The 23,152-nt window shown below is 50.4% G+C and overlaps 1 protein-coding gene across 1 annotated transcript in view; it reads left to right on the forward strand.

Moving 5' to 3' along the window:
• Positions 1-22,760, forward strand: part of LOC144671330 (protein phosphatase 1 regulatory subunit 14A-like) — a 42,199-nt gene extending 19,439 nt beyond the window's left edge. The window contains exons 3-5 of the mRNA XM_078533158.1: positions 10,008-10,088; positions 10,185-10,217; positions 22,432-22,760. Of these exons, the coding sequence (XP_078389284.1) occupies positions 10,008-10,088; positions 10,185-10,217; positions 22,432-22,521 (204 nt within the window). The 3' untranslated portion in view covers positions 22,522-22,760. The remainder of the gene's footprint in view (positions 1-10,007; positions 10,089-10,184; positions 10,218-22,431) is intronic.
• The last annotated feature ends 392 nt before the right edge of the window (positions 22,761-23,152 follow it).

Here is a 23,152-nt window from a genome sequence, read left to right on the forward strand (position 1 = left end):
TGTTTCTGTCTCTCACTTCTCTCTCTCTCTGTCCCTCTTTCTATCTCACCCGATATCTCTCTCTTGTCTCTCCCTCTGTCTCACTCTGGCTCTCGCTCTCTGTCTATCTCTCGCTCACTCCCGGCCTGACCCCCCTCTCACTCTCTCTTGCTCTCTGGCTCCCTCTCTCTCTCTCTGGCTCTCTCTCTCCCTCCCTCCCTCTCTCTGGCTCTCCCTCCTTCTCTCTAGCTCTCCGTCCCTCTCTCTGGCTCTTCCTCTCTCTGGCTCTTCCTCTCTCTGGCTCTCCCTCCCTCTCTCTGGCTCTCCCTCCCTCTCTCTGGCTCTCCCTCCCTCTCTCTGGCTCTCCCTCCCTCTCTCTGGCTCTCCCTCCCTCTCTCTGGCTCTCCCTCCCTCTCTCTGGCTCTCCCTCCCTCTCTCTGGCTCTCCCTCCCTCTCTCTGGCTCTCTCTCCCTCTCTCTGGCTCTCCCTCCCTCTCTCTAGCTCTCCCTCCCTCTCTCTAGCTCTCCGTCCCACTCTCTGGCTCTTCCTCTCTCTGGCTCTTCCTCTCTCTGGCTCTTCCTCTCTCTCTCTGTCTCCCTCTCTGGCTCTCTCTCCTTCCCTCCCTCTTTCTGGCTCTCCCTCCCTCCCTCTAGCTCTCCGTCCCTCCCTCCCTCCCTCTCTCTGGCTCTCCCTCTCTCTGGCTCTCCCTCTCTCTGGCTCTCCCTCTCTCTGGCTCTCCCTCTCTGCATGTCTCTATCTCTATCTCTCTCTGTCTCTCTCCCTGTCTCCCAGTCCTTTTCTCCTGATCCCTCCCTCACTCTCGTGATGCGATTGGTCACTGGTTCCAGGATGATTAATAGTCTTGTTGTTCAGAAGAGAGGGAAAATGAAAACACAAGAGCTTTAGCTGGGAACAGATATTACTCGAGGGACACAACAGGAATTTATTGTTGGAATAAAATGGAGCAAAAGAGTGAAAGCTGTAACAACTGGGAAGCAGTAACCTCCTCTGGGATGCTCAGCTCCCTTTTCAGGGAATTTCAAGTAATTTTCCATTTATTGGGTCTGTGGAGGGTGTGTTCCCAGTTCTTGCTCCAACTTGGTGCTTACAAATAGGAGAACTTGTGTTTCATCGCCCCCTCCCTCCCTCCCTCCCTCCCTCCCTCTCCCTCGCTCTCTCCCCCTCCCTCGCTCTCTCCCTCTCCCTCCCTCCCTCTCCCTCGCTCTCTCCCCCTCCCTCGCTCTCTCCCTCTCCCTCACTCTGTGTTTCACCGCTCCTTCCCTCGCTCTCTCGCTCTCTCCCTCGCTCTCTCCCTCGCTCTCTCCCTCGCTCTCTCCCTCGCTCTCTCCCTCGCTCTCTCCCTCGCTCTCTCCCTCGCTCTCTCCCTCGCTCTCTCCCTCGCTCTCTCCCTCGCTCTCTCCCTCGCTCTCTCCCTCGCTCTCTCCCTCGCTCTCTCCCTCGCTCTCTCCCTCGCTCTCTCCCTCGCTCTCTCCCTCGCTCTCTCCCTCGCTCTCTCCCTCGCTCTCTCCCTCGCTCTCTCCCTCGCTCTCTCCCTCGCTCTCTCCCTCGCTCTCTCCCTCGCTCTCTCCCTCGCTCTCTCCCTCGCTCTCTCCCTCGCTCTCTCTCTCGCCCTCTCCCTCTCCCTCTCCCTCTCGCTCTCTGTGTTTCACGTGTGGAGGTATCTGGGATGTTTTGTTGTGAGTTTCAGTCGGGTTCAGTGGGTGGCACTGAGTTGGCAGATTGTGAGTTTGGACCAGGCTGGAGATGGGAGTGGGTCAGCAGGCACTAGGGAGGGGGTCGTGCTGCTGTCACGAGTACCCACCCCACTGTGTTCCGGACAGATTAGAGCATCCTGAAATCAGCAATGTCCTTCCATTTCGGTACAAGGATTACTGTCCTCAAGGATTGAGAACAAAGAGCCAGTGTTAATATTACATGAAGCCTAATTGTGCGTACTGCGAATAATTTATGAGGGGTTCCCGTGATTGAATTGGAAGAAGCTGCTGAATTTTCATTATTGCTTTGTCACTTGCTTCTCTCCCAGTGTGGGATCTGCTCCAGTGTAAAGCAGTGAACAGAGTGGGCAAGTGGAGAGAGCTCAATTGGCGAGGGCGCGGGTATTGCCCCAAACGAATTCCCACAAACTCCCGACCTTTCCCAGCTGGTGCTGTTGAAAGCCCCAGTGTTCTCCACCTCAACAGAATCGCCTGCTCAAGGCCAGTCTGTCAACCTTCAACCGCATCCCAGCACCCAAGAGGATTGGGCAGATGCTTAACTGCCGTCCACGTCCAGCACATGGTGCCAAAGACTAGATGCTGTTCACACCTCCACAGTAAAGGAGGTGGCTTCTGACATGTCAATGGCACCATATTCCCAGATTTTTCATAGAATAACATAGCACAGAAGGAGGCCATTCAGCCCATCACCTCTGTACCCGCTCTTTGAAAGATCTTTCCAACTAGCCCTACTCCCCCGCTCTTTTGCAAAGAATGCCGGTGAGATCTTTTAAATCCAGGGTAGAGGGCAGACGGGGCCTCTGTTTAATGTCTCATCTGAAAGACGACTCCTCTGACGGGGCAGCACTCCCTCCGTACTGACCCTCTGACAGTGCAGCACTCCCTCCGTACTGACCCTCTGACAGTGCAGCACTCCCTCAGTACTGACCCTCTGACAGTGCAGCACTCCCTCAGTACTGACTCTCCGACAGTGCAGCACTCCCTCAGTACTGACCCTCCGACAGTGCAGCACTCCCTCAGTACTGACCCTCTGACAGTGCAGCACTCCCTCAGTACTGACCCTCTGACAGTGCAGCACTCCCTCAGTACTGACCCTCTGACAGTGCAGCACTCCCTCAGTACTGATCCTCTGACAGTGCAGCACTCCCTCAGTACTGACCCTCTGACAGTGCAGCACTCCCTCAGTACTGACCCTCTGACAGTGCAGCACTCCCTCAGTACTGACCCTCCGACAGTGCAGCACTCCCTCAGTACTGACCCTCTGACAGTGCAGCACTCCCTCAGTACTGACCCTCTGACAGTGCAGCACTCCCTCAGTACTGACCCTCTGACAGTGCGGCACTCCCTCAGTACTGACCCTCTGACAGTGCGGCACTCCCTCAGTACTGACCCTCTGACAGTGCGGCACTCCCTCAGTACTGACCCTCTGACAGTGCAGCACTCCCTCAATACTGACCCTCTGACAGTGCAGCACCCCCTCAGTACTGACCCTCTGACAGTGCAGCACTCCCTCAGTACTGACCCTCTGACAGTGCAGCACTCCCTCAGTACTGACCCTCTGACAGTGCAGCACTCCCTCAGTACTGACCCTCTGACAGTGCAGCACTCCCTCAGTACTGACCCTCTGACAGTGCAGCACTCCCTCAGTACTGACCCTCTGACAGTGCAGCACTCCCTCAGTACTGACCCTCTGACAGTGCAGCACTCCCTCAGTACTGACCCTCCGACAGTGCGGTTCCAACTGAGGGAAGTTGACACTTTCGAGAAGCATTAATCAAATACAAAAACAAAGACAGAACCTGCATCTGTATAGCATCTTACCAAATGTCTCAGAGCACTTTAGAACCAATGAAAGTGCTCCTAGAATTAGTGACTGGTTTAACCTAGGAAACCCGAGCACTGGTTGTTGGCTGCAGTCCCAGATGGAGGTGGTTTCAATCTGAAGATGGAATTTATAGTGCACTCACTGTGTTCAATAAAATCCAGTAATGCACCAACCCTGATTTAAAAATGTCTGGACTCTCGCTGCCCCCCCTTTCCCCATTCCCAAACACGAAGCCAAGAAAATCTTGATTGCTGACACCTCCCACTTTCCCGGGTGTCTTTAATGGGATAATTGTGTAATGAGAGGAAGATGCTGAGTGGTAATGGGGTTTGGGGAGGTGATCAAAGTCTGAAAGCCAAATTGCTTAGAGAAAATATGTCAATCTGAATCCTGGGAGGGAGGGTCAGGTGTTGGTGTCACCTGCGAGGCGTGCACTCACCTCAGGTTCAGGAGGTTGTGCACTCGAGGCCCACTCCAGGGATTTGACCAGGCTGACACTCAGAGTGCAATACTGAGGGAGTGCTGCACTGTCGGAGGGTCAGTACTGAGGGAGTGCTGCACTGTCGGAGGGTCAGTACTGAGGGAGTGCTGCACTGTCAGAGGGTCAGTACTGAGGGAGTGCTGCACTGTCAGAGGGTCAGTACTGAGGGAGTGCTGCACTGTCGGAGGGTCAGTACTGAGGGAGTGCTGCACTGTCGGAGGGTCAGTACTGAGGGAGTGCTGCACTGTCGGAGGGTCAGTACTGAGGGAGTGCTGCACTGTCGGAGGGTCAGTACGGAGGGAGTGCTGCACTGTCAGAGGGTCAGTACTGAGGGAGTGCTGCACTGTCGGGGGGTCAGTGCTGAGGTTGAGCTGCAATGTCGGAGGGTCAGTACTGAGGGGAGGCTGCACTGTCAGAGGTGCCATCTTTTATGTTAAACCAACTGGCCTGTTGGCTGGACATAAAAGGTCCCATTTTGAGGAGGAGCAGGTGAGTTCTTCCCCTGGGTCCTGGGCAAGTAATTGTCCCTCGTCTAAGATCATTAAAAGCAAGCTTGCTTGTGTTAAATTGCTGTGAGTGGGATCTTGCTGTGTGCAAATTGGCTGCCGCGTTTCCTAGATTACAACAGGGACTACACTTCGAAGCACTTCATTGGCTGTAAACACTTTGGGACGTCTTGAGGTGATGAAAGTATCTATAGAAAGGCAAGTCTTTTTTCTATTAGTGTGTAGCCGACCCATCAGAGAAATGTGAGAGGGCCCTGGATGGAGTGAGTGATCTCCACTTGAACCATACTGCCCCTAACCCTCAGGTTAGAAGTGACATTGGAGCTTCTAATCCAGGAGAAACTCAAAGACCAGCTTCCCCTGTGGTTCAGATGCCCTGTCTGGTGTGGCACTGTGCCAGCATCGCCAGGGTCCCAGCCTTGAAAGCTGCCTCACGCTGGGGTTTGGGAGTCAAGGGTTATGGGGAAGAGGCAGGAGAAACCATGAACTCATTGAATGCGGAGCAGATTCGATGGGCCGAATGGCCTACTTCTGCTCCTACATCTCATGGTTTGGTGATCTCCAGGACAGAAAGGGTTAAATTAGGAGGACAGTTTGCACTCATGAGGTTTGTATTCACTCGAGTGTAGGGGTGATCCAATCGAGCTGTTTAAGATGATTAAAGGATTTGACGGAGCCTTGGTTGATAGAGAGAACCTATTTACTTTGGTCGGGGGTTGCGGGGGGTGTTGAGGGAGAGTCCAGAACAAGAGGGCAGAAGCTTAACATGAGAGCCAGGCCGTCATGGTTGATGTCAGGAAGCACTTCCTCACACGAAGAGGTGTGGAAATCTGGAACCCTACCCCCACCCACCAAAAAGCTAGTGAGGCTGAGGGTCAAATGAAAACCTCGAAACGGAGATTGATAGGTCTTTGTTTTGTATGGATATGAAGTGATATGGAAGCAAGGAATATGGTGGAGTTAAGACACAGATCAGCCAGGATCTAACTGAATAGCGGATAGGCTTAAGGGGCTGAATGGCCTCCTCCTAACCCCATGTTCCTCACTGCGAGGTTTGAGGGCTGCATTTGTCCTGTGATTGTAGCTCGGGAGAGGAAAATGAATCCGTGTTCTCCTGCCTGTGATGCGTGTACTTTGTGACTTGGGATGAGCTCTCGATCGGATTAAGTGCCACATAATTGTCGACCAATCCATGATAAAGAATTGACTGTCACAGCAGAACTAGGCTTCCTCTTGTGATGGTCTGTGTACAATCCCCAGAAGCGGGAACGCCACATTGACAGGAGCCAGCGCTGGGTTATCAAAGTGCTTTGAGAAATGGCTGCAGCAAAGATCCTGTCAACTCTGCTTTGAAAAAAAAAAATGACTGGGGAGCTGGTAAACAATCTCTGCAACATCACAACAAAGACATCTGGAGGGTCCAGCACTTTGCTGAACTGTTTATGAGGATAGTGTCATTGTACATTTGTTGGCTGCACGTTGCTCCCTGCCTAACACCATAGCCACAATAGATCTTATTGTTGGCTTCTTTTTGAGAGACTTGCTAACCCTTTGAGACTCCCGACTCAATGCTTAACTCAAGAAGTTACATTTAGTCAAATCCCAAATTCCTGTTTGATAACCGTGTCAGCCGTGGCTCAGTGCCTCTGGGGCAGAAGATTGTGGGTTCAAGCCCCACTCCAGAGGCACTAAGCCCAAAATTCAAGGCCCACACTCCAGTGCCGAGGGGAGTTGAGGGAGTGCTGCACTGCCAGAGGCGCCATCTTTAACTCAGGGGGTTGTGAACCTTTAGAATTCTCTATCCCAGGGGCAGTGGATGCTCAGTTGTTGGGTATATTCAAACTGAGGTTGTTAGATTTTTTAGACCCTGAGAGGTATGGGGAAGGTGCAGAAAAATGGAGTTGAGGTTGAAGATCAGCCATGATCTTATTGGATGGCAGGGCAGGTTCGAGGGGCTGAATGGCCTACTCCTATTTCTTGTATAACTGCAAGTCTTCCTTCTCTATCTCTGTCATATAAAACAGAGCTTTATTTAGCACAAGAAAGTATTTTTTTTAAATAAACCATTTGTTTTTAAGATTAAAACACTCTGGGAAAATTTGAGTTGAAGTCACTGACTCCTGGGATGGCAGGATTGTCATATGAGGAGAGATTGGGCCGACCAGGTCTGTATTCACTGGAGCTTAGAAGAAGGAGAGGGATTCTGATTGAAATGTATGAAACTCTGACAGGGATGGACAGACTGGGTGCAGGGATGATGTTTCCTCTGGGCTGGGGGGGTCTAGATCAAGGGGTCACAGTCTCAGGATACGGGGTAGGCTTTTAGGACTGAGATGAGGAGAAACTTCTTCACTCAGAGGGTGGTGAACCTGTGGAATTCTCTACCACAGAGGCTGTCACTGAATATATTTAAGAAGGAAATGGATAGATTTCTAGACTCTAAAGGTGTCAAGGGGTATGGGGAGAGAGCGGGAGTACGGCGTTGAGATAGAGGATCAACCATTGAATGGCTCAAAGGGCCGAATGACCTACTCCTTCTATTTTCTATGTTTCTATGCTAATTCCTGCTCATTGCTTCCAGTTCCAGTCTCTCCCTGCCTCTGGCCAAATAAATTCACATCAGTTTAAACTTATATTACATTCAGACTCAAACATGTGTGGATGCGACAGCATGGAGCACAGATGGATGTTTTATTTGGTCTGCAATTTTCATCCCATCTCTCTAACGCAGCAATGTTCAGTGCCTCAGTCATTGTTCCCAAGGGTCGGTTAGGTTGTTCAACCAGGGAGACGCCCGAGCTCAGTGAAGGGTGAGCAGACCTTTTACTCTTCACTCGCAGAGAGACGAGTTGAAGATTATGAAAGGGTTCGATAGGGTAGACATAGAGAAAACGTTTTCACTTTTGTGGGACATCAGAACTAAGGGGTGGGAGGGGGCCACAAATATAAGATAAATCCGTCAGCAATAAATCCGATAGAGAATTCAGGAGGTAATTCTTCACCCAGAGCGTGATGGGAATGTGAAAAGCACTACGAGGAGGGTTGACTGAGGCAAATAGTATAAATGCATTTAAGGGGGAAGCTGGATAAACACATGAGGGGGAAAGGAATAGAAGGAGATGGTGATGGGGTGAGATGAGGAGAGTGTGGAGCATAAACACCAGCATGGACCAGATGGCCGAATGGCCTGCTTCTGTGCTATAAATACAGCATGCATTCTCTTACTGCCACTCCGGCGGGTGTTGGCTGAAAAACTGGTGCTGGACTCTCTTGGTTTATTTGTCGACTGGAGAGCATAAATCCCAACAGACCCATGGGGGTGATAAGAATCCTGAGTGGAATTTTGGATGGAGCTGTTTAAAATTCTGCAGCCAGTATGCAGGGGCACGCGGGGCTACTGAGATTGTCCATAAATGCCTTATAGTTTTTGCTAAGCTCACATTTCCTTAATTGGTTCTGTAATTTGGATTGAACCAGTTGGCTGCTGGTCACAGTTCTCTCGATTAGATAAATTTCAGGCTGGCCTGGCTCCTGTGCCTTTTATAAGAAAGGGGCTAAGGCTCCCAGATTGGGGTGGCTCATTTCTGCAGTGTACAATGTTTGATTTTCAATTTTTGACTCTATTCCCGTCGCTCCACCATTGGGCGGCCGCACCTTCAGCTGCCTGGGCCCCGAGCTCTGGAATTCACTTCCTAAACCCCTCCGCCTCTCTCTCTCTCTCTCCTCCTTTTAAGATGCTCCTTAAAACCTCTCCCTCCGACCGAGCATTTGCTCACCTGTCCTAGCATTGCCTTATGTAGCTCAGTGTCAACTTTGATTTTTAAATACCCACCTGTGAAGCCCCCTGGGACATTTTACCACATTCCAGGTGCTATATTAATGCAAGTTGTTGTTCTGTTTTCATTCAGGGGGGAGGCATTTCCCTTTTGAGTCTTCACGGTTTGCTCTCACATCTTGCATTGATTATAGAATAATCAGAATTTTGTGTAAAAACAGTCTATAAACAGTTTGAAGTTTTCTCATATCACAAAGCCAATTCTCCCATCTGTTGCCCTGCATCATTGTGTGTTCAAGGGGAAGACTTAACTGTTTGAGCGCAATATCATCCACACGTTTGTCAAATCCTAAGGTTGGCAAAGAGTAGATTGGGACGATTGGGATTCTAGTATCCAAATCAGGTACTTATTCCATCATCTTTAAGTATCCACAGGAGTGTTAATCAGACCAAACTAAAGGAGGAGAAATTAAGACAGGGCCTTTGTCAAAAAAATAGGGGTGGAATTTTATGACCACCAGGATCGTCCAAAGTCGATGGACTTCTGAACAACTCGCCACATTTAGCGGCTCTGCCCCCGACACGATGGGGCTGTAAAATTCCACAAATAGGTTTTAAGCTGTTTTTATTTTTTTATAAGGAGGAAAGGGAGGCGGAGAGGTTTAGGGAGAACATTCCAGCGCTTCGGACCCCCAGGCAGCCGAAGGCCCGGCCGCCAGTGGTGGAGCGATGGGAATCGGGGATGAGCGGGAGGCCGGATTTGGAGGACGCGGAGGTCCCCGAAGGCTGCAGGGATGAGGAGATTAAAGAGGCAGCGGGGCCCACGGAGGGGTTTGAACGTGGAGGATGCGGACCCGGTGCAGACAGGCGAGCGCAGGAAGGTGACGAGTCAATGGGACTTGGCGCGAGAGTTCAACGACGGGGCTGGGGGTGGGGTATTGCTCACCTCCCCCGGAGAGAAGTTGGTGGGTTTTTTTGGAGGACAGGTGGGGAGGCACAAAGGCAGGTTAACATCTTCTGGAGGGTGCCCCAGTTGCACAGCCCGAAGGAGGTAACCTCCCCTCTTTCCTGTCTCCCTGTCCTTTCACCTGCTTTCCACCGCCCAGCATAATATGACAGTGGGGGTAGATTGAGGCCCTTAACCACCCCTTAATTGGGCAGTTAACGTGCAACCTAGTGGATGCCTTACTCACCGGCATATTATGGTGGGGGGACGGGTCGGGGGTGGACAGAAAGGTGGTGGGCTACCTACTCGACTTATTTTATGTGCCCTACCCCCCCCCCCTCCCACCGAAAACACGTGCAGCGGGTTGATTGGGGGTCTGGCGGGGATTATAATCCAGCCCCTGGAGTCAGCTCGAGGTTCCAGCTCTGGTTTTCTGGTGAAGCCAGCTAAACAAATGTAGACGTTCAGAGCCTGGTATCGAGTGCGGTCTTCACACCGAGGCTGTGGTGCCCGAATTGTGTCTTTGTTCACCGATTGGTTCCGACCTCTCGTAGGTGGGACGGTGGGGTGACTCGCTACTCTTCTCAGAGTGAATCGGTGACTTCATGCTGCCTGAACTCACCTTGTTACCTGCCCAGCAAAGCCAGGGGAGGAAGACAATGAGGTGATTGTTGGTAGAAACGTTATAAGATGGTAGAATTGGAAGGAAGGAATTTTAATGAGGGTTGGGCCTAATCGCTCTCCCTTTGCTCTGTTCAGGTGGAGCAGATGCCAGAAGAGGTGAATATCGATGAGCTTTTGGAACTTCAGACTGAAGAAGAGCGCACGAGTAAATTACAGGTGCGGTGTGTAAAATCTGTCACCCTCGGGGCAGTGGGAAAGATCGCTTCTGTTCATGAACTGACCCGTCTAAAATTTAATTTTTTTGCTTCACAGATTATGTTCACAACTTGCAGCAGGAACACAGATGTAAGTATTCTTTACAATCTCACCGCTCCTTCCCGATTCTCTGTTAATTCAAAATCGTTGTGTGTTGAGGAGGAATGGATCTGAGGCCTGCACCTTTAGAGCAGGTTTATTTCCCAGGCAGCAAAGTAAGGTCACAGACTCGCTCAGTTCCTCCCACACACCCAGAATGAACAGGTTTACAGGCTCTCGCGATGGTCAAGGTTTCCTCATTGGCGTTGAGTCTTGCTGTGCATTCTGCAGTCAGTTCACAGTTAGTTTCTCTTTGGTTAAATTTACATGTTCAAAGTTCCACTCAAAAAGAGGAATTAGCCTGTGTACCTGGCCAGAGCTGTGTTGAGAAGCCGGTACCAGACAGCCTGAAAGTGCTCGAAGGATAAGAGATGAGACTTGTTTGGCAATGAGTGTCCCTTGTAAAGGTTTCATAGGAACTGAGGTTTTAGAAGCAGGAGTCCAGCCCTTTGAGCCTGCTCTGCTATTCAATGAGACCATGGCTGGCCTGATTGTGGTCTCAGCTCCCACTTCCCTGTCTACCCCATAACCCTTGACTCTCCCTTTGTCTATCAAACATCTGTCCAACTCAGCCTTAAATAAATTCCACGACCCAGCCTCTACTGCCTCCTGGGGAAGGGAATTCCACAGACTAACGACCCTCTGAGAAAAAAATTCTCCTTATCTCCATCTTAATTGGTAGACCTCTTATTCTTAAACTGTGCCCCCTAGTTCCAGTCTCTGCCACAAGAAGAAACATCCTCCCAGTATCCACCCTGTCGAGTCCCCTCAGGACCTTATGTGTTTTGATAAGATCGCCTCTCATTCTTTCTAAACCCCAATGGGTACAGGCCCAACCTGCTCAACCTTTCCTCACAGGATAAGCCCCTCATCCCAGGAATGAGTCTTGAAGGTTCAAAACTGTTCTCCGTAAGGATTAACTGAATAATAATGTGATTGATTATATTATTGTAATGGGGCCTCCAGCCCTACAACGACCCTCGGAGATCTTTGTGCTCCTCCAGTTCTGGCCTCTTGCATGTCGCCCATTCCCATCACTCCACGGGAGCTGTTCTCAGACCCTAAACTCTGGAATTCCCCCCACCCCCCGCAAACCTCTCTGCCTCTCTCTCCTCCTTTTAAGATGCTGCCCAAAACTTGCCCATTGACTGAAGTTTTGGTCACCTGACTTGACACCGAGGCAAGTGAAGAGATGTTAAGTGTGATTTGAAAACCCTCCCGTGAGGCCCCTTGGGGCGTTTTACTACGTTATAGGTGCTATACAAATGCAACTTTGGATTTTTTTTTTTAAAACCTTTACACTCAACACCGTAGCTTTCAAAAATTTTATTTAGGAACGACCCTGGAGAACTGAAGATTGTAAATCCAGGTTCGTATCTGGGGTGGACTCCTGTCTGGTTTTGAGATACATAAAGTCACATTTTTGGATTTTTTTCACAGAAGGAACTTGGGGAAAGATTATACCGAAACTGCAAGTTTATTATTTTTTTTAAAAAGAGTTACTCCGATGATTTGATAGATGATCGAGTTCCCAACGCGCTGGGCTTTGATGTTTGCCCACTCCTGCCGAACATTGTTAACTTGTCTCACCAATCGGCGAATATACCTCGGACCCACCCAGAGGTCCCTGGTCCTGGACATTGTTGGCTTTAAGCTTTCCCCTCGTGTTGTGAATACTGGGATGCAGGCGCTCATTCAGAAAGCAGGAAGGACAAACCCTCAGCAGATTCAGGAGGGTAAATGCAGGAGGGTGGTTAGGAATGATTTTGTTTTAAGTTAAACAAGACAATGCGGAGAAGGGCTGTGTTTTCGTTGTTTTGTCGTTCTGACTGAGAAACAAACTGCCCTGGTGGGATGACGCGAGTGTGAGGATAATTTGCTGCTCTGTGTGTGTGGCCACTTGTTTAATGATTTGTTTTAATGTTTTGCCAAATGCATTTTTTTTGTTATGGCCTCAAAGATTTGAGAGACTCTCGAGATCATAGGATCACAGAAAATAGGAGCAGGAGGAGGCCATTCAGCCCCTCGAGCCTGCTCTGCCATTCCATAAGATCATGGCTGATCTGATTGTGGTCTCAACTCCACTTTCCTGCCTGTCCCCCATAACCCTTGACTCCCTTGTACATCAAAAATCTACCTTGGCCTTGAATATATTCAATGACTGAGCCTCCACTGCTCTCTGGGGGAAGAGGACTCCACAGACTTTAACGACCCTCTGAGAGAAGAAATTCCTCCTCATCTCAATTTTAAGTAGGCCCCATATTTTGAAACAGTGACCCCCTAGTTCCCCACCATGAGGGGAAACATCCTCTCAGCTCCTACCTTGTCAAGTTGCCTCAGAATCTTATATGTTTCACTAAGGTCACCTTGCATTCTTCTAAACTAAAGTTTAGGCCCAACCTGCTCAACCTTTCCTCATAAGACAGCCCTGAAACCACAACAATCAACCTTGTGAACCTTCTCTGAACTGCTTGAGGGCTTTATGTGTAATTGTTTCAGGGCATAAGGGCTATGCCCCTGGGCTCCACTACTGTCTAAATACATAAAGGGCAGTGCGGGTCTACTCCAGTGTATAATGAAAGGCTTAACATATGAGGAACGTTTGAGGACTCTGAGTCTATACTCGATGGAGTTTAGAAGGATGAGGGGGGAATCTGATTGAAACTTACAGAATACTGAAAGGCCTGGATAGAGTGGACTTAGGGAAGATGTTTCCATTAGTAGGAGAGACTAGGACCCGAGGGCACAGCCTCAGAGTAAAGGGAAGACCTTTTAGAACAGAGATGAGGAGAAACTTCTTTAGCCAGAGAGTGGTGAATCTATGGAATTCATTGCCACAGAAGGCTGTGGAGGCCAGGTCATTGAGTATACTTAAGACCGAGATAGATAGGTTCTTGATTGGTAAGGGGATCAAAGGTTACGGGGAGAAGGCGGGAGAATGGGGTTGAGAAACTTATCAGCCATGATTGAATGGCGGAGCAGACTCGATGGGCCGAATGGCCTAATTTCTGCTCCTATGTCTTATGGTCTTATGGTCATAAGGGATGCAGGATCCGCTTATGGGAACCACTGAACCCAAGAAGTTATCCGCAGCACACCAGAATTTTAAAAACGTCAAAAACTCTTATTTTTAAAAAAAATGTATTTCTGGAGGCCTTTATTCCTGAATTTTCCTCGGCAGAGATCCGATCCGACCCTGCTTCCTGTCCCCTTTCGGCAGCTGCCGTCAGTCGGATTCTGATAGTGATGCTGAAGCTTTCATGTTTCACTTTGCTGGCTGATAGAGTCTCCTGTTGCCCTGGGATAGTCTCTACTGCCTCCCATGGCTGGGGTGAGGCAGTCTGAGGATGTAATTCCTGGACGGAGACCGGAGCGTTTCCTTCCCTCCCCAACATAGAAGGAGCTGAAACCATTAAAGTGCCCCAAATATTGGCCAACCAGAACCCTTGATGCACTTGTTGGTTCTTTACCCTGAATTATCTGGAGTGTGACCATGAAATCTCAAACTGAAGATCCACCCCTTTACAACAGCCCCTTTATAAATTGGTTTCTTACAAACTTCCCTGCAAGTGCTAAAAGTGGAGAGAATATGGAGCTTGCTACCTCATGGAGTGCTTGAAACATGGATGCCTCTAAAGGGAAGCTGGATGAACAGCTGAGGGAGAACAGATAAGAAAGATATGGTGATGGGGTGAAATGTAGTGATGGTGGGGGGGGAGGAGGCTCGTGTGGAGCATAAAGGCCAGCACAGAGCAGGTGGGCTGAATGGCCTGTTTCTGTGCTGTAAACTCTGTGCGGGTATCACCCAGTCACTGCTACCATTATCACAGAGAACGCACCTTCAGGTTTGGTACACCTGCCTTGTTTCTGGACACCCAAATTAAGTTGCTTTGTAACCGGAGCGGGACTGTAGTTTGGAGGGTGAGGGAGGCGGAAGAAGAGGGGTGGGTGCCCTCAGAGGAGCACTGAAGCACAACAACAATTTGGACACGCCCTTAACATCCGAGGCATTTCACTGGAGGGTTATCAAGCTTGACTCAATAGACGGTTATGTTGCCTATTTCAATCCCCAGTTCCACTGACGGAGAGGTCACTCAGCGCACCTCTCCACTGTTGCTCTCGAGGAGAAACAGCGTAAACAGCCTTCTAAATTCTTGTAAATTTTCAACCACGAGTCATACCTCTATCCTGCCATTTCCCATCTGAATGCGACCTACAGAAACATGTCCTTTCTCACTACACAAGCCTAAAACGCTGTGTTGCCTTTGGCAAGAGACATTTCACCAGGGTTTAAACATTATTTCCTTTTTGAGTATGAAGTTAAATAACATTTAGTTACTGAACTCTTTGGGGGTGGGGTGTGGGGGGGGCGAAAGTGGCAAATCCTCAATCCTGCAGTGGCTCCGGCCTTGAAAATATCAGATTCTGGATTCCCACCCACCCCCACCCCCACCCCACTCCAAATTTCTCCCCCCTTTATAATTAAAGGTTTCGCACTGGGGTCCAGGGTGGGTCTGGAATTCTCAGGAATTGAAGATTCATCTTTAATGAAACAGCCCGGAAAAGAATTCTAGAGGCAATAAACAAATTTGCGCTCTTGAGATATTTTCTTCGGATGTTTTTGAAACTTGTAGAAATATCGGGCGCGTGGAAATAAATTCTGTCTAACGGACAGTCCAGAATCGTCCAATTAGGCTGCCAAAAGCTTATTTGCTTCCTCACTGGTGTGGAAAGGCAGACACCTGAGAAGGTGGGCAGGCCGGGCGATCATTGAGGGGGTTGGGGGTTGGGGGGCGGGGGCAGCTGTGTGGGGTGGGGTGCTGGGCCAGTTGACAACATGATGAAACCTCCAGGAATATGTCTGGCCAGAGTTGGCGACCATCGTTTCACAGCCCTTCCCCACACTGCGGCTTTCCAACCCTGATTCACCAAGTGACTCAGGTTTTCTTTCCCCTGATCCAATATTCTTAGAACTAACAAGCAGAACTGTTTCAAGAAAATTGAAAGGATGCCATTTTGTTTAATGCCCCCGTGCTTTTGTCCTTGGGGTGTTTTTGCTCCCAGTGATGCCCCCGGAGGTTAACCTTCAGTTACCCGTGTGACCAGCTTAATGCGCGCTGGACAGTGAGATTTTGACCAGTCCTTTGCGAGTTGAGGGCGTCACTGCCAAGGCTGCCTCTGTTCCCGGCCAACACTGACCCTGGATCACAAGCACCACCCTCGCTACCTCAGCGGCCATTGTCCAGTCGCTGGTTTTCCCTGAAAACACGTAATTCCTCACAAACTGGAGTTTGAGTCTCCTGGTTAAATCTGGATATTGCAGAGTTGAAACCTGGCTCTGCCAGTCAGTAATGAATGATGACCTTTGCAAATATTGATGTTAACTTTCGACATCCATTCTGGTTCGTGCGAGTGTCTCTCCATAACATTCACATCCATCTGGAGTTCGACAGCCTCCTAGGCTCCCATGCATAGATTGATCTACTATTGATCGAACTATTGGCAGTGCCAATAATCTCTAACGCTCACGGTTTTAGCATCCTGGAATCATAGAGTACAGAAGGAGGTCAATCGGCCCATCCTGTCTGTGCTATCTCTCTGTAGAGCTATCCAATCGGTCCCATTCGCCAGTTACTCCTTTCCCCAGAGCTACAAGTTTTTCCTCTTTTGGTTCTGCCACGTATAGGATTGTTGGAACCAGATCGATTTCATGGATCCTTGGCACATGATTTACATTGTTTAAACCTGGCAGAGGAAACAAAGGAGGGGACAGGAGGAGGATTGCAGATTTTGGAAGTTTTCACTGATCTCCTAAGCTTTATGATTGCACTGAAGTGGCCTGTTGGAAAATGCGTTCAGTGATGTCCTTGCGTTAAAATGTGCTCGATTGGATAGCTGGCAATTGATTGTGTGACTGCTTATTCAGGCTCTCTTGGGTGCAGACTTAATCTTATTGCACAGACCATGGACTGTTAGGAAAAATGTAACTGTAAATCCTTTTAATAAGTGGATTTGCATCAAGAAACTGTGCACACCATGTTAGTTGAATATGAGAAGGACACAGGCACTAAGTTGAGAACTGTTTTTCTGCCCAAGCAACATCCCAACTCAGATTGAAGACTCATTCTGCTACTGATGTCTGGGAAAGCCCTTGTGAGATTTGTTTGCACTTGACATCTCTCTCTGACCCGCTTTTTAATCTGAACTGTGCGCTATAATCCCGTTTTAATAAGTTGTTTGATGAGGTTGTTGGAGTGGCATTTCGATGACCTCCGGTGGCGATATCTTTTCCAGGAAATCATTCCCGAGCTTTTGCCTCCAGCCACATAGCTGAGTACGGCTGGTCAGACCCTGAAGAAATCTTCCCCCTTTTTTTGGAAAGCAAGGATCACGAGTTAAAAAGAGGAGTAGAACGTTCTCAGCTCACCCCTTGCAGTCTGGGCCCCCATCAGGTTTAAGGAGGGAGGAGTTAGAGAGCGTCTTAAAGGGGTGAGGCAGGAGAACACAGTGAGCTGTCCAAAACTCCACTGCCTTCAGTGGGGCTGGAAGAACCTGCCATTGCGAGGGGCCCTAAAACTGACAAAGGAGGAGAGGCGGAGAGGGTTAGGGAGGGAATTCCAGAGCTACGGGGCCCTGGTAGCTGAAGGTACGGCCACCAGCTATGGATCGATGGAAACTCAGGATGCACAAGAGGCCAGAATTGGAGGAGTGCAGCCTCCTCATGTCTAATCTTGGAATGCTTTGTGCTGATTTTGGATGACGCAAGATTTCTAGGCTTTTAGAACTTAGATTAGGAGAGATAAACACGAGAGGACATGGCTTTAGGGTGAAAGGGGAAAGGTTTAGGGGGAACATTAGGGGGAACTTCTTCACTCAGAGAGTGGTGAGAGTGTGGAACGAGCTACCATCTGACGTGGTAAATACGGGCTCACTCTTAAGTTTTAAGAATAAATTGGATAGATACATGGATGGGAGAGGTCTGGAGGGTTACGGACTGGGTGCAGGTCAATGGGATTAGCGGAATAATATTTCGGCATAGACTAGAAGGGCCGAATGGCCTGTTTTCTGTGCTGTAGTGTTCTATGGTTCTATGGTTCTAACTGGTTTCCTCACCTTCATGAGGTTAAAAACACTGTCGCCCCAGATGACCTCATATTCACATGTACCGATTAGAGAGGCCCAGGTTTCATCTCTGCTGTGCTCTGTTAACTGAGTTCGGTAAGGGCTCCTGTGGCCCAGTTGCATAAGTGTGATTCCTGGTGAAAGGTCAGTGGGGATGTTACAGGGAGGATGGATTGGGAATGGTCAAGGAATCTTCAACTTAAAAGCTAGCTGGGCCTGAAAACAGACCACTCTCTGGTTGAGAGTCAGCACCTTCAGGAAACAAAGAGATCGTGCATTTCAATAGCGCCTTTCACGGCCTCGAGGCATTCCAAAGCGCTTTACAGATGATGAGCTGCTTTTTGAAGTGTAGTCACTGTTATACCGTAGACAAATAGCCAATTTGTGCACAGCAAGCTCCCACAAACAGCAATGTGATAACCAGCAGTTAATCTGTTTAGCGATGTTGGTTGAAGAACAAATATCGGCCAGAAGAGCAAAGATTTTCCTTTGAATAGTGCCATTGGATCCTTTATGTTCACCTGAGAGGTCAGACAAGGCTTCGGTTTAATGTCTAAACTGAAAGGTAGAACTGCTGACTGTGCAGCACTCCCTCAGTCTTTCACTAGCTTCTGTGCAATAGCCTCTGGAGTGGGACGTGAACCCATGACCTTCTGTATCAAAGACAAAAGTGTTTTGCGCTGGGGAGAGATGGGAAGGATAAACATTCAGAAGGAAACTGGCCCCAGCTGAATAACAGATGAAAACTGAATGTGGACTAGCACGTGAATCCTTTAAGGTCTGTAAACAACAGACCAGTGTTAGATAAACAAGCCGAATTTCGCAGTGTGTTAGTGAAATGTGTGTTGCTTGGCCTGCCCTCCCCCCCAAGTAAAGGATCTCATGTCGCTTTATTTCGGAAAGCACACTTCATAAAATCCAGGAAGATGCAACGAGTCTTTATCCCACCTGCTACAGCATCTTTCGTAATGACTCCTGGCATCTTTGTGATGACCAATGTACATGTTAACTAACAGCTACTGACAAGTTGGGACTGAGCGACACTTCCTCTGTCCCCGAGTTCCCCCCACAGGCTTGCTTTAGACTCCGAGGAGTTTAATGCCTGTTCCTCACTATTTCTAATACCAGTTAATGTAACTTCCTGCCTGCCTGTGCCATTTTAACCCAAAAACATGAATCAGCGCATTAAATGTAGCACATGGGGACTTGCCCTGCCTCATAAAGCAGCAAGTTGGTACTGTCTTACCTACAGAGCTAATGTTGCACTTCAGAGGCTTGAGCTCATAACCCAGTCCGACGTTCCAGTGCAGTACTGAGGGAGTGCTGCACTGTCAGAGGGTCAGTACTGAGGGAGTGCTGCACTGTCAGAGGGTCAGTACTGAGGGAGTGCTGCACTGTCAGAGGGTCAGTACTGAGGGAGTGCTGCACTGTCAGAGGGTCAGTACTGAGGGAGTGCTGCACTGTCAGAGGGTCAGTACTGAGGGAGTGCTGCACTGTCAGAGGGTCAGTACTGAGGGAGTGCTGCACTGTCAGAGGGTCAGTAGTGAGGGAGTGCTGCACTGTCAGAGGGTCAGTACTGAGGGAGTGCTGCACTGTCAGAGGGTCAGTACTGAGGGAGTGCTGCACTGTCAGAGGGTCAGTACTGAGGGAGTGCTGCACTGTCAGAGGGTCAGTAGTGAGGGAGTGCTGCACTGTCAGAGGGTCAGTACTGAGGGAGTGCTGCACTGTCAGAGGGTCAGTACTGAGGGAGTGCTGCACTGTCAGAGGGTCAGTACTGAGGGAGTGCTGCACTGTCAGAGGGTCAGTACTGAGGGAGTGCTGCACTGTCAGAGGGTCAGTACTGAGGGAGTGCTGCACTGTCAGAGGGTCAGTACTGAGGGAGTGCTGCACTGTCAGAGGGGCAGTACTGAGGCAGTGCTGCACTGTCAGAGGGGCAGTACTGAGGGAGTGCTGCACTGTCAGAGGGGCAGTGCTGAGGGAGTGCTGCACTGTCAGAGGGGCAGTGCTAAGGGAGTGCTGCACTGTCAGAGGGTCAGTACTGAGGGAGTGCTGCACTATCACAGGGTCAGTACTAAGGGAGTGCTGCACTGTCGGAGGGTCAGTACTGAGGGAGTGCTGCACTGTCAGAGGGGCAGTACTGAGAGAGTGCTGCACTGTCGGAGGGTCAGTACTGAGGGAGTGCTGCACTGTCAGAGGGTCAGTACTGAGGGAGTGCTGCACTGTCAGAGGGTCAGTACTGAGGGAGTGCTGCACTGTCAGAGGGTCAGTACTGAGGGAGTGCTGCACTGTCAGAGGGTCAGTACTGAGGGAGTGCTGCACTGTCAGAGGGGCAGTGCTGAGGGAGTGCTGCACTGTCAGAGGGGCAGTGCTGAGGGAGTGCTGCACTGTCAGAGGGGCAGTGCTGAGGGAGTGCTGCACTGTCAGAGGGGCAGTGCTGAGGGAGTGCTGCACTGTCAGAGGGGCAGTGCTAAGGGAGTGCTGCACTGTCAGAGGGTCAGTACTGAGGGAGTGCTGCACTATCACAGGGTCAGTACTAAGGGAGTGCTGCACTGTCAGAGGGTCAATACTGAGGGAGTGCTGCACTGTCAGAGGGTCAGTACTGAGGGAGTGCTGCACTGTCAGAGGGTCAGTACTGAGGGAGTGCTGCACTGTCAGAGGGTCAGTACTGAGGGAGTGCTGCACTGTCAGAGGGTCAGTACTGAGGGAGTGCTGCACTGTCAGAGGGTCAGTACTGAGGGAGTGCTGCACTGTCAGAGGGTCAGTACTGAGGGAGTGCTGCACTGTCAGAGGGTCAGTACTGAGGGAGTGCTGCACTGTCAGAGGGTCAGTAGTGAGGGAGTGCTGCACTGTCAGAGGGTCAGTACTGAGGGAGTGCTGCACTGTCAGAGGGTCAGTACTGAGGCAGTGCTGCACTGTCAGAGGGGCAGTACTGAGGGAGTGCTGCACTGTCAGAGGGGCAGTGCTGAGGGAGTGCTGCACTGTCAGAGGGGCAGTGCTAAGGGAGTGCTGCACTGTCAGAGGGTCAGTACTGAGGGAGTGCTGCACTATCACAGGGTCAGTACTAAGGGAGTGCTGCACTGTCGGAGGGTCAGTACTGAGGGAGTGCTGCACTGTCAGAGGGGCAGTACTGAGAGAGTGCTGCACTGTCGGAGGGTCAGTACTGAGGGAGTGCTGCACTGTCAGAGGGTCAGTACTGAGGGAGTGCTGCACTGTCAGAGGGTCAGTACTGAGGCAGTGCTGCACTGTCAGAGGGGCAGTACTGAGGGAGTGCTGCACTGTCAGAGGGGCAGTGCTGAGGGAGTGCTGCACTGTCAGAGGGGCAGTGCTAAGGGAGTGCTGCACTGTCAGAGGGTCAGTACTGAGGGAGTGCTGCACTATCACAGGGTCAGTACTAAGGGAGTGCTGCACTGTCGGAGGGTCAGTACTGAGGGAGTGCTGCACTGTCAGAGGGGCAGTACTGAGAGAGTGCTGCACTGTCGGAGGGTCAGTACTGAGGGAGTGCTGCACTGTCAGAGGGTCAGTACTGAGGGAGTGCTGCACTGTCAGAGGGTCAGTACTGAGGGAGTGCTGCACTGTCAGAGGGTCAGTACTGAGGGAGTGCTGCACTGTCAGAGGGTCAGTACTGAGGGAGTGCTGCACTGTCAGAGGGGCAGTACTGAGGGAGTGCTGCACTGTCAGAGGGGCAGTGCTGAGGGAGTGCTGCACTGTCAGAGGGGCAGTGCTGAGGGAGTGCTGCACTGTCAGAGGGGCAGTGCTAAGGGAGTGCTGCACTGTCAGAGGGTCAGTACTGAGGGAGTGCTGCACTATCACAGGGTCAGTACTAAGGGAGTGCTGCACTGTCAGAGGGTCAATACTGAGGGAGTGCTGCACTGTCAGAGGGTCAATACTGAGGGAGTGCTGCACTGTCAGAGGGTCAGTACTGAGGGAGTGCTGCACTGTCAGAGGGTCAGTACTGAGGGAGTGCTGCACTGTCAGAGGGTCAGTACTGAGGGAGTGCTGCACTGTCAGAGGGTCAGTACTGAGGGGGCGCTGCACTGTCGGAGGGTCAGTGCTGAGGGAGTGCTGCACTGTCGGAGGGTCAGTACTGAGGGAGTGCTGCACTGTCGGAGGGTCAGTACTGAGGGGGTGCTGCACTGTCGGAGGGTTAGTACTGAGGGAGCGCTGCACTGTCGGTGGGTCAGTACTGAGGGAGCGCTGCACTGTCGGAGGGTCAGTACTGAGGGGGTGCTGCACTGTCAGAGGGTCAGTACTGAGGGAGTGCTGCACTGTCGGAGGGTCAGTACTGAGGGAATGCTGCATTGTCAGAGGGTCAGTACTGAGGGAGTGCTGCACTGTCGGAGGGTCAGTACTGAGGGAGTGCTGCACTGTCGGTGGGTCAGTACTGAGGGAGCGCTGCACTGTCGGTGGGTCAGTACTGAGGGAGCGCTGCACTGTCGGAGGGTCAGTACTGAGGGGGCGCTGCACTGTCGGAGGGTCAGTACTGAGGGGGTGCTGCACTGTCGGTGGGTCAGTACTGAGGGAGCGCTGCACTGTCGGAGGGTCAGTACTGAGGGGGTGCTGCACTGTCAGAGGGTCAGTACTGAGGGAGTGCTGCACTGTCAGAGGGTCAGTACTGAGGGAGTGCTGCACTGTCGGAGGGTCAGTACTGAGGGAGTGCTGCACTGTCGGAAGTGCTGTCTTTCGGATGAGACATAAAACCGAGGCCCGATGTAGCCACCCTGTAAAGGATCCCACAGCACTATTTCAAAGATGAGCAGGGGAGTGTCTCCCCCGTGTCACATCACAAAAATCGATGATCTGGTTATTGACGCATTGCTGTTTGTGGGAGTTTGCTGTGCACAAATTGGCTCCCAGTTTCCCTGCATTACAACAGTGACTACAGCTCAAAAAAGGACTTCATTGGCTGCCGACTGCTTTGGGATGCCCTGAGGTGCTATATAAATGCAAGTCGTCGTGTTCAAAATAATTGACCGCGCGCAGTGTGCGTGAGTCGTTTTCCTGATGTTTCTCGCTGGTACTGCAGTTGCCTTTAACCCTGCTCTGGTTCCGTTTAAAACTGTAATTTTTCTCTGTCCCGTTTCAGGAATTTATCAGCGAGCTATTGACCAAATTACGGGGACTTCACAAAGTAGAGGTGAAGAATGTTGGGTTGGCGGCGCCGCAGGGACACTAAAGAAGCGGCTGATGGACAAGAGCTGGGGCAGCCAGGCAGGTGGCTGCCTGAACTCTACAAACTTTCTTTTGAAGAATTCTTTTCGAAACTATTGGAGCGTTGAAGAAACTTGAGCGCCAAATGGTTCGAGCACCCCTTGCCAATCCACAATAAGCTTTTTAAAGGAAATTATTTTGCCAGCCCTAATGAAGATATTTTTGTTTGTTATTTTATTGGTTACATTAAAGATTGACACTGCCTCTGGGATTCTCTGGCTTTGAATGTTCGGTCCTCCCCGCCCAGTGGGTTTTTTTAAAAACGGGTCACATATGAGTCAATGAAGACAACAACTGTAACAGGGAAGGTAGGGAGAGAAAGTGCCGGAAATAGTCAGCAGGTCTGGCAGCTTCTGTGGGGAGAGAAACCGAGTTAACTTCTCAGGTTTAAGAGCTTTTATCAGAACTCTAACCCTAACGCAGAGTTCTGAGAAAGGTTCACCAATCTGAAAACGTTAACTCTATTAGACATCTATCTTTATAATATATAGCGCCTTCCCCGTCTCGGAGCACCCCAGAACATTTCCAAAGTACATTCACTGTTATATTGTTAAAAACCCAGCAGCCAATTTGCGCACAGTGAGCTCCCGCAATCG

The sequence above is a fragment of the Cetorhinus maximus genome, chromosome 32 (genome assembly GCF_964194155.1).
Source record: "Cetorhinus maximus chromosome 32, sCetMax3.hap1.1, whole genome shotgun sequence".
Classification (NCBI taxonomy): domain Eukaryota; kingdom Metazoa; phylum Chordata; class Chondrichthyes; order Lamniformes; family Cetorhinidae; genus Cetorhinus; species Cetorhinus maximus.